We start from the raw sequence: 11,912 nt of genomic DNA on the forward strand, positions 1-11,912 counted from the left end.
GAGGAACCATAGATTGAACCTCTGACAAAAAAAACGCTTACACTATTTATTAAAATAAATTGCATATCATAACATTTTTCTTCTTCGTTTAATATGTATCTTTCACACCAGATGTGGGTTACATGTTGTCTATGGTGACATGACATAACATTTTATATGAAATTAACACTTACAGGTTTCGATATGCAAATGCTTGATGTCACCTTTGAATGGGGAGGTAATCCATGCTTCTGTTCAGTCTTGAAAGACAAAGGATACCCCTTCGGGGCAATAGCGTGTGTAATTGTGAGGTAAGAGTTGTGCAATCCTCAACCGCACCTCTCCTGAATTGGCACTGTTTGAGTCCAGTGGCAAGGAGAAGACCAGGATGACTGGAAACAATGCCGAGATAAGCGGAGAGCACATACAGCACCTGAAAGTAATGGTCACCCATTTAGTAATGATCAGGTTCAACATTTCTTAACTTCGGTGATCCAGCGGGAACTGGTGTGTCAACGTGATTATGCTGTATATGGGGAGGTAATGGTGGTCAAGTGGTTAATGATACGCACTTAAGATCTGGTTGTTACAAGTTCGAATGCAGTTTGTTCCATGAAAATTATTTTTGCTTAGGATGTTGGCAACCTTCTCATGAACCCTCCTGCAAGTACCCAATGTCTTTCTAGAAAGAATTTCAACTAGAAAAATATTGGAAAAACTAATAACAACAAAAGGATCTTTGGATTTATATAATGACTAGCCTGAGTGCCCGGCATTGCCCCGGTGTTTGGATGTGTGTGTTGAGCAAAAAAAAAAAAGTGGTAGTAGGCAGGCAGGCTCGAACCCGTACCACAAAGGAGGAATAGAAGGAGTTAAAAACGTGACATGTTAGCTGTTGTGTTCATCGCCAAACTGGTAGTGACGTAGGTTTAAATTAAGGCTAGACAATCGAAAAGAGACAAACACTTTTGAAAATATCGGCAAAAAAGCGACCTCTTCCTGTAGAAAAGTGCTCAGTTGAGGGTGAAGGAATTAATGTTTTTGGCCAATTTTTCAATATTTGTCATCCGAAAGGTCGAGCTTCAAAATGATACTGATCTCATGAAAATCCATTGCCTCTGTCGAAAGTTTCTGCGAGACATACATACATACATATATTCAAACATAAACAGACAGGTCAGATTTATATTATAGACTAGCGGGGGTACCTGGTGTTGTCCAGTTGTTTAGAAGTGTGTCTGCTTTTGGGTAAATCAAAACAAAAGAATAATAAAAAAAATCGTTGCTTGGGTCTTTGTGTTGCCGGGCGTGGGGGGAGGTTAAAAATAAAGTTTTGGTAGGTAAGTAGGAAGGATTGAACCCGAAGCCTTGAGGTGAAGTTGGAAAATAAAACGTGAAAAAAAATGTGCGACGTTAACCGCTCGCCCAGCAAGAAATAGTAACGGAAAGATGTTTGAATTTATTAAGTATTAAGAATTGGCAGGTGCCCGTATTTAATGACTTAATGAGGTCAACTTTCACTGCGGGGGCAGTTTCTTATTTACTGTGGGCAAGTTGTTTTTGTTTTTTTTTTTGTTTCCCCAAGATGTTGGAGGGAAACCAGCTCCCCATAAAAAGGAGATCGTCCAAATTGAATAGCAATTGTCTGACATAAGGAGAAACTCCGCATTGATCAAAGCTGATTGCTTTTGGACAATCCAAAAATGTGGAATATTTAGCTTTTTAAAGTCAGGCAAATTAAATAGACTGGTGACCCCCGTTGTTAACTCGTAGACTTAGACATGATATAAAAAGCTTTAAGAAGTGAGCTGACGATCGCTTCCTGGAAAAAAGCCTTTTGTGGACATACACAAAAAGCGAACATACATACACACACATTTTGCCTTTTATATATATAGATGATGATGATGATGATGATGATGATGATCTTTGAATGAGTCATTGTCAATTTGCCTTCTTGCTTACTCTCAATTGTTCATTTAACCCAAACTTCATTCAAAATATCTAAACTACTACTCCGACTGTAACGTTACATGTTACTTGTAGAATCCGTCAGAGTAACAAAGGAAAGGAAGAAATCTGACTCACTTTTTCAGTTTTAACCAAAAAGGCATTTATTCTTGGTATTTCCAACAATGCATTGCACCTTGTTCTAAACAGTTCATTTAATTTATCTTGTTGGCTGTGTCATTTTTAAGATGCTCACGTCACCCACGTGTTGTTCGCTTTTTTTTTCCGGCCAGGTCTTGAACACATGCTTCTCCATCGCTTCTCTGGCTACATGTAACTTTTAATCTTTGTTTTTTTCTTTCTATTCATTGTGACGCCACGCTGTGCAGCTGGCTTGGCTATTTGCATATGTTAGTTGCCATATGGCTGCTGCTGCTGTTAACAGCGCTAGCAGCTCTGTTACACAGCATCAATCACAGAGAGTCATAACTAGGGCTAGGACAACAGCATATTCTTTTCATTGTTTTGACTCTCGATTGTGTATCCATTAATATCTTATATGCTTTTATATAGAGTGATGTGGTTCTCAGTTGATTAACTGTGTCTAACTGTGTCGGATATATACCTAAGAGTCAAAACAATGAAAAGAATATTCTGTTGTCATAGCAGACTGAATTAGAGGGAACCCTGCATGTAATGTGGCACTATGGACTTAGCTGCTGTAAATTCAACCCTGAGTAACAAAAGAGAGTGAGCAATAGGTCAAAATGGGAAGAAGTTCACAAAACTTGCCTACACAGTCTGTACAGATCAACCTTAATCCACATCCCCCATCAGCACAGATCATATTACCAAGATAGCAAAATGGGTTTATAACTCTCAACTTCCACAAATCATCCACAGTGAACTTAGTACAGGGTCTGTCTTTAATTAGACTAACAGTATCAGCACACCTTCTACAGAGATACCTTTCAATAGGAATTAATTTGTAGTAATGGAGAAGACGTGAAATATCATTCTAGCATTTAATAACGGCTTTACTGACAATCTTCATTAGTATAGGTATAAGGAAACGGGTTAGTCGTGGAAAGTGTTCCTGTGTGGAGTCATAGATTAAAGATTATACAGGCCTGTTGAAAGAGAAAAACGTTCATCTAGGTTTGTCTTCATGAATGATTAGACAATCTTGTAACACAAGAAAGTTTGTGTGTGTAATGCATTGAGGTCCACGCATCGAGGTAGCCATGTTGGCTTGAAGCCATGTTGGCATTTTAGTTGAACCCCAAACCCAAAGGCTAGGTAAGTTCTGTTGAGTCCCAAGAGAAGTTGGAGGTGACAGGTCTGTTCCATGTGGAAAAAACAGAGAGAGAGAGAGAGAGAGAGAGAGAGAGAGAGAGAGAGAGAGAGAGAAAGAGAGTGTGTGTTGCCAGTTTAATCTTATATAAAATTTAATCTTATAACTGAGAGCTGGCTTCTGATTGGACAAGCCAGGAAGGAAGTGTATTTAAAATCTCAAGCTGCGAGAATTTACTCCTGCTTGTGTTTCTTATGAATATGTCTGCTACAAATCTTTCTTGTTGCTCTTTACAACTTTTGTGAACTCAATGATGACAGCCTGATGTAAGGGGCTACTATCTGGGACATAAATTGCAGGGATATTATGCAGATGTCTGTTTACATTACATTTAAATTTCTGCACGTAAGTACAGTCGGAGTAGCAAGAACCCAGAAGGAAATTCCAAAGTCTAGCAGTTCTGGAGGAAGAAACTATTAAAGTAGAAGACTTTTTTCTGGCATCTGGGGATTTCTACTGTGTAGAGGTGAAATTTTGTTGCATAGGACTCCTCAGCATACTTCAACCATTCATGATTCCAGCATCACACACTGAAGACGTGAGGGCCGGTCATAGCTTCAAGTCAGTTTGCCAGACGTGTCCTCAGATGATCACCACTCTTAGTCTTCTTACACCATCCCAGTGTGAATCAGGTCAGTTGGTGGATGACGAAGAATGTACTCAAACCGAGCCTTCTGATAAGAAGTACTAATCCAAGTTTAGGAAGCTTACTTCGTGCATGGATTGTGGTGATTGGGATGTGGTCAGATGTGAATCCTGAGAATGCGTAGAAGACACGACCAATCAAAGCCTTCCAGCCTTTGAATCTCAGCTACTTATTTTTACTAGTCTATTACCACGCTTATCCACTATTCCATCAACTAATATCCCCTCTTGCAATGTACATGAATAAGAGGATAGAGAATATTGCAAGGGAGGATTTAATCAAAATAGAATTATCTAGAAAGTTATGGGAAACAAGAATAAGGGGGCAGAGAATATGACAAGGAACAAGTTCATTAAAATGCCTTTATCTAGAAAGTTATAGAAAACAACATAAGGGGGGGGGACAGAGAATATTGCAGGGGAGGATTTAATACAAATGGAATTATCTGGAAAATTATAGGAAACAAGATAAGAATAATGGAATATGTTTATATGTATAGGAAAGATTAAAAAAAGAAAACGTGGATTCATCTATAAATTTATAGGAAGTTATGTAAGAATAAAAAATAATAGAAACTTGCAGTAATTCATCTAAAGAAAAAAAGGAAAGGAAGTTGGTAAAGCAAAAAGAAAGGAAGCAGCTTAATAGCCTTACTTGTAAGTCTGTGATGTAAAAAAAAAAAAAAAAAAAAAAAAGTTACTTAGTGTCCTACTTACCAACTGGCGGAGAATTTCTATGTCAGCCTGGCAGTTCACCTCATCAAAGTGTTTCTCTAGGAAACTGTCCAAGTTGTCTGTGACATAGGGGAATAGAGTCTCCTGCAAATAGAACAAGCACAATATGTAGAGGACTTTTTTTTCTTTTTTTTTTTCGATGAAAAGCAAGAAAATATATTTTATTCCACTTGTAAACCATTTCTTTGTGAAAAAAAAAAAAAAATTCTAAATACTAAATATTCTCGTTCTGAACGCAGGGTGTTTTGTGGGTCAATCTAACACTTCAAAATAGAAGCTATGATTCATCAACTAAAAACACTTATTACTTATCTTTTCTAATCTTACACACACACACATATATATATATATATATATATATATATATATATATATATACTAGTAAGCTGCCCGGCATTGCCCAGTCATAAGATATGCTTAAACATGATATTTTAAGCCATGCAGTTTACATATTAAAGGGACAATTCTTTATTGATTATTATATTGAACCTAATATATATTAGTGAAGTCAAAACTAAGAAAATATATGGTACTTGTACAGTTTAGTCAAGACATTAAAATATGAAAATATCGAAAAAAGGTTATATTGTACGTATCTGTTTGGGACTAAAGATCCCCGAAAAAAAAATTTCATTTAATTTGATTGAGTAGTTTTTTTTTTTTTTACAGCGGAAAAACACGTTCTTACGAGAGCGCGTTGAAGTCAGCGATTGTGAAATTTGCTGAACATGCCACAGGGAGATAACTCCATGTAAAGCGCTGAGACTCCCTCCCCATCTTTAATTCTAGCTTTTCTTCCTAAAAATCGAACCTTTTGCTCGGTATCATAACAAATTGTTTTTTCGCTGTAAAAAAAAACAAAAAAAAAACTACTTGATGAAATTAAGTGAATTTTTTTTTTGGAGAACATCACTCCATAATGGATACGTGCAATATAACCTTTTTTTCAATATTTTCATTTTTGAATGTCTTGACTAAACTGTAAAAGTACCAAATGTACATATACGACTTGGGTACCATTAGATAGAATCGAAACCAAAACATACAACGCTCCATCCTCATTCATTAGCCTCTGAACAACGCCCATTTAAGCCCCCCCTCTTTGGGTAGAGCACTGTCGTAAATAATCTCACCTGCTACTTAATTGGCTGAAAAATGCGAAGCTCATTGTTTGTTTGTTTACAAAACAGCCGGTTTGAGCACTGTAAAAGTCGTGGCGGATGTCTATTTAAATAGACATTCCGACGAGTTATTTGCGGACGTCGCTTCTATGGTCGAGTGGGAGAACTGCCGACTGTACACACAACGGTTCTAGGTTCAATCCTCGGCTTGGGAGAGATGCTAGTCTAGTGGCACTGATGAGTTGTGATACAACGAAACAGGACTGTCTGTCGATGACTACAAATATATATATATATATATATATATATATATATATATTAGGTTAGTGCAAAAATAATGTCATTCTTTGACGTTCAATTCAAGATCATAACTCCCTTCATAATAAACTCTATTAATCGAAATAAGAACCATTAGAATCAACACATTTTTTGCCAACAAGAAACAAGTTTATTAATCCCATTAGCATAGAAATCCGGAGTTCTGGAAGCGATGAAGTCATTGAAAGCTGATTCGGTATTCATCTCGGCTTTTGAAGCATTTTTCGCAGAGGAAGTTGTCGAGATGCTTGAAAAAATGATAACTGGTGGGCGAGAGGTCCGGTGAATATGGCAGATGAGGCAGAGTATCATAGTCCAATTCATTAAGCTTCTGCAGGATCAGTTGAGCAACATTCAAGTGAGCGTTGTCAGATGAGTATTGATCCCTTCATATTGACCGATCTTAGGCACATACAGGCAGCTTCTGGTGCATTTTGTCAATTTGTTGGCAGTACTTCTCTGTCGTAATCATTTTACCCGGAGAAGCTGTGATGGATGAGACCAGACACAGACCATCAAACAGTGACCATTACCTTTTTTGGTGCAATTTCGGCTTTGAGAAGCATCCAACCACTGTGATGGCATCCAACCACTGTGCCGAACATTGCCGGTTGTCGTAGATGATCCACTTCTCATCAGACATCACAATCCACTCCAAAAATGGGTTGTTTTTGTTGAAGACACCTCAAAACGACAATTTTGTTGATTATCATTCAATTATTGCAGCACCCATTTATCCAACTTTTTTACTTCCTTATTTGCTTTAAATGGCAAATGACTGTTGAATGATCAACCATTGAGTTTAACAACAACTTCTCGTGGGGTTTTGCGAGGATCGGCTTAAATTAAGGCTTTTAAATGTTCGTTATTAACTACAGCCGGCTGGCCGTGATCGTCTTCACTTTTGAAGCTCTCATTACCATTGCGAAATTTCTTGAACCACCGTTGTGTCACACGTTTGTTAGTGATTCCTGGACCAAACACATCATTGATATCACAAACTGTCTCGGCAGCTTTTCTGCTTAATTTGAACTGGAACAAGAAAATCGTGTGGATTTTAATTTTGTCCATGCTGTTCAAAAGTATACAAAAAAAAAACTAATGAAAAGATTGAGAACGGTAACGATTAGATAGAGCAAAAAACTCACTTCAAAATGATATATAACATGGCTATATATATATATCAATGAATTAATTCAGAAATCATATATAAAAGTAACATATTTGAGATAACAATATTGTTTTGCACCAACCTTATATATATACATTTCCCTACACAATAACTCTGTCAATTTTCAGTCTACAGACTCTAAATTTGATATACGGGGTATGGAGATTTGGGAAAATCTTTGTAATCCATTTTCGGCCAGAAATTTTGCTGTTAAGGGATCAAAGTTCAACGATTTGACCTTTGAGAACCCTACAAAACTCCTCCGCTAATTTTGGGTCAAAACACTTGAAATTTTAGATATAGGTTTCTTGGACATGGATCTAACCTAATAACTTGATTTGAGTCCAAAACAATAAATGCTAAGAGATCATAATAGGGGCCAAAGTTTTTAAAAATTTGACCTCTGCGGTCTCTACCAAATTACTCAGACAATTTCTGGTCTAAACATTTGAAATTTTAAATAAAGGTATTCAGAGACAGGGCAAGCTTTTTAATCAGTTTGGATCGAAAATTTGAGCTATAAATATATAAATGTATTTTTGCATGTCTGCCTAAAACTTTCGACAGAGGCGACAGATGTTCACAAGATCAGTATCGTTTTGAAGCTCGATCCTTCAGATGACAAATGCCGAAAAATTGACTAAAAACATTAATTTCTTCACCCTCAAAATTTAAGACCGCTTAAAAAATCTTTAAAAAGAAATCTTTTTTAAGGATAGATTTTAAACTCTTCCAACTTAAGGTTACTAATACTACAATCTAAAAGGTTATGGAGACAAAAAGGTACATTCCAAAAATTTCATTTAAAAATTCACATTTTTATTAAATTAGGCTTTTTACACATGATCAAAATTATAAGACCAAGGGTATAAATTGTTAGACTTATGGTTATTCTAATGTTTTTAGTTCAGTTAGAGGTTAGCAATCACTGTGTAAAGGTGTTACCATGCCTAAAGCAAGAAAACTAACCAAAGTTCAGTGCTCTCGAATTCTAGGATTCTATAAGCAAGGTTTGTCACAGTGAGCGATAGCAGCTAAGGTAAATCGCAGTAAAACTGTTATTTGCAACTTTCTAAAGAACACTGAGAATTATGAAAAAGCAAAATCCTTTGGTAGGATAATGAGTAAACATTGGATAAAATGATGGTTAAAATTATTACGAACTTGCCAGGATTCGAACCTGGAATCTTCTGATCCGTAGTCAAACGCGTTATCCATTGCGCCACAAGTCTTGTCTGCATGCTGAAAGATGTTACCGTGACTGTATACAGACAGTGCTAAATTCCGTTGACATGGGCAGATTACTTTTTCAACAAAAATGAAACGGCCCAAAAACCCTTATTTCGGGCTTTTTGTGTGACTCAGAGTTGTTCGTTACGAACCATATAAAGATAAGAACAATCTAGGGACTCACACCTTTCAGGGGAAATAAAAAAATTGTTCAATTCGGTGCATCCATTCGAAAGTTTTATTGGTATGTATACACACATGCATAAATAAATAAATAAATAAACATTTAGAATTTTGTTAATAGTATAGATCAAATCAATCAAATTAATAAGGACAATAATGAGAAAAAAAAAATAGGAAAATAGGAAGAGTGACCTCTTTAGGTCATGGCCTTTCAAAGCTAAATGCTTCTCATCAGAAGAGGATAAAAAACTGGCATTATACAAATATAAGGATATATAAAAAATAATAATAAGATTTAGATCAAAAATAAAAAAAAAAATGCCATGAAGTTTATTCCTACTTTTTTCTTATTTTTGTCCTTATTGATCTGATGATATAATAAAGTTTTATGTAAATTTTGTTCCTCGTCTTTTTAAAAAATTTTTTTTTATTATTACATTTTCTTTTCAAAGAAGGAACAAAATACTTTCATGTAAGGGATATAATACTGTTCCCTGTGAACATTAAGCCGAGAAGTTTGAACAAAGTATTTCAGGTAATTTATCATTAGCCATAGCTATTGGTGGTTGAGAAGGTTTCTTGTAATTATTAAAGGAAACGAGCTTTGTCTTGGCTACATTGAAAGTTAACATCCATTTTTGACCCCATTCCACTACAGACTAGAGGTCTTCCTCTAGGGTTTCAGGCATTGCCTTGAGTATGTGTTCATTCGTTTTCCCCTTGTGTCTGTTATAGAGCACACTCTATAATCAGCAAATATACCCATCTCGGAGACAATACTAACAGTGAGGTCATTTATGAATATCAGGAATAATAAAGGTACAAGGATCAACCCCTGACGTACACCCATATTGTTTTGAGATACGACTATCGAGGACAACCTGGATTCTTCTCTAATTTAAGAAGGATTTAATTATGTTAAGTATTCGTCTAGTAAGACCATAAAATCTGATTTTCTTGAGAAGATCATTGTGACATACCCTGTCAAAAGCCTTAGATATATCTAGAACTATTACCCTAACATCCTCTGCTTTATCCAGTGCATGGTATATATTTTCAGAGATTACAGTTAGGATATCTGCAGTAGAATGGGCTTGCTTAAATCCATTATTGGTCAGACAGAAATTTAGTAACTATAAGATGGTGGACTAGAGTTTGATTAATTATGGACACAAATATTTTTGTGAAAAAAGGGTGGAGGCAATAATTTAATTGGTCAGTTTTTCACCAGAATTCTTGTAAACAGAAACAATTTTCCAGCAGTCAGGAAGCAAGATTCATTAAGACATTTGTTGAAAAGTTTAGAAAGAACTGGAGCAACCTCAGTGGAGCATTTTTTTAAGAGTACAGATGGGATGAGGTCAGGTCTACATACTTTTGAGGTGTCTAGGTTTTTTATGATATCGTGCACTTTAGAAGAGTGTGGTTTCTGTCCGCAAAGGAAAATCAAGGAGGAAGTTGTTTGCTGGGTTCAATGTAGAGTTTGGGGCAAACTGACGAGCAAGCAATCTCATGACTGTTGGATGGGGGAATTGCTGATTGCCCATACTCATACACTATTGTAGACTTTCCAGAAATCTTGAGTTCCTAAGTTCTGTGCTTCAAGGCATTTTCTGATAGTTTCAGTGTATTTTCTCTTAGCTGTCACTATTTCTTTCTTACAATTACTTCTAGCTTCTATAAACTTTTGTCTGTTTGTACTGGACTTATGTCAGATAACTCTGCGCTATGCATGCTGCTTTTGAGCAATGGCAGCTGCACAAGTAAAGGTAAACCATTGGGGAGAGTGGGGTTTGCTATAGAACTCCTGTGTGGAAACATGTGCTTCAATTGCCGTTTTGAACCATTCAGTGGTCTCATTTGCACACTGTTCTGCAGGGAGAGAAAAGATATTTCCCCATGGGGCATCTCTGATGGCTTCCCAGTAAGCCTTTTTGTAATTTCCTTGTTTTGAGCAGTGGGTCTTCAGTTTTGGATTGAGAATTTAGGGCAATTTCTACCCATTATCACAGCATGATCAGCATTACCGCGTGGGCTATGGGCATTTGTTACACAATCATCGAAAACTGTCAGAAATAGATCTAGAAATGAGGCTTGTTGATCTTATCGATCTGGGAGACAGGTCGGAAACATAATTGTCTGTGATAGGGAAGGAGACATAGAGAAGCCATGTGTTATGCTATCAGCTGCATCTGTGTAACTAAAGAAACCAAGCCAATCACTGTGGTGGATATAAAATGCACCAAATAAACATACTTACATGTTAGTATTAAGAGAGAGTGCTTTATCTATGCTGTCAGAGACTTTGTTTATTAGAGTACAGTCCTGGGTCAAGGCAGTGCAATAGAGAAAATATAAGTACCTAACGCTATGTTGCAGGTTAAGTCTAATCCACATGAAGGCCTTTTAATTTATATATATATATATATATATATATATATATATATATATATATATATATATATATATATATATATATATATATATATATATATATATATACAGTGCCATGCAAAAGTATTGGATACATTACATTTTTCTTCATAACTTTAATTAGGGTTCAAGATTTTACCTAAAATTTTGTCAGTATATTCCTATTACTATTCTAAATTATATTTGGAGTAGTAATTACAAAATCAAAGTTTAGAAAGTTTATATTTAAGGAAAAATATGAATTAACAAATGCAAAACTATTGGATACACTTTTAAAAAATTATTTTTCTGAAATAAATTTAAATGACTTTTGCTTAGCGTATTGCAATAATGCAAATGAGTTATCACTGACCAATCAGAGAGCTTTATATTAAAATAATTTTATAAAATTCTTCCTGTTTGGGCTCACTCCTTCAAAGTCAACCAGTTCATTTATAAAAATGCCTAAAACTAAAGAGTTGTTAATAGAAATTTGTCAAAAAACCACTGATAAGCACAAAGAAGGAAAAGGGTATCGAATAATATCAAGGGAACTTAATCTACCACTTAGTACAGTTGGAAACATTATTAGAAAGTTTAAAAACGCTGGTGAAGCTGTCGCAAATCTTCCAAGATATGGTTGGCCAAGGAAATTAAATGAAAAAAAAAATCAAGGTGGGTAAGCAGAAAGGTACAAAAACCCCTTTTCTTACTCGTGGTGAAATTCAAACTGACCTCAGAGAAGCTGGGATTAATGTGAGCAAGGATACAATCAGTAGAGTTCTAAATTGTGCAGGTTTTGTATCAAGGTCCC

General features: G+C 35.8%; 1 protein-coding gene and 1 non-coding gene across 2 annotated transcripts in view; both read right to left on the reverse strand.

Moving 5' to 3' along the window:
* LOC145268420 (enolase-phosphatase E1-like) overlaps window positions 1-11,912 on the reverse strand; it is a 112,002-nt gene that overhangs the window by 73,778 nt on the left and 26,312 nt on the right. The window contains exon 2 of the mRNA XM_080123979.1: window positions 4,646-4,846. Coding sequence (XP_079980105.1) covers window positions 4,646-4,846 — 201 coding nt within the window. The remainder of the gene's footprint in view (window positions 1-4,645; window positions 4,847-11,912) is intronic.
* Window positions 8,433-8,505, reverse strand: Trnar-acg (transfer RNA arginine (anticodon ACG)). The gene has a single exon. It is a non-coding gene; the product is annotated as a tRNA-Arg (tRNA).

The sequence above is a fragment of the Euprymna scolopes genome, chromosome 43 (assembly GCF_053919585.1).
Source record: "Euprymna scolopes isolate OS-2025 chromosome 43, ASM5391958v1, whole genome shotgun sequence".
Taxonomy (NCBI): Eukaryota; Metazoa; Mollusca; class Cephalopoda; order Sepiida; family Sepiolidae; genus Euprymna; species Euprymna scolopes.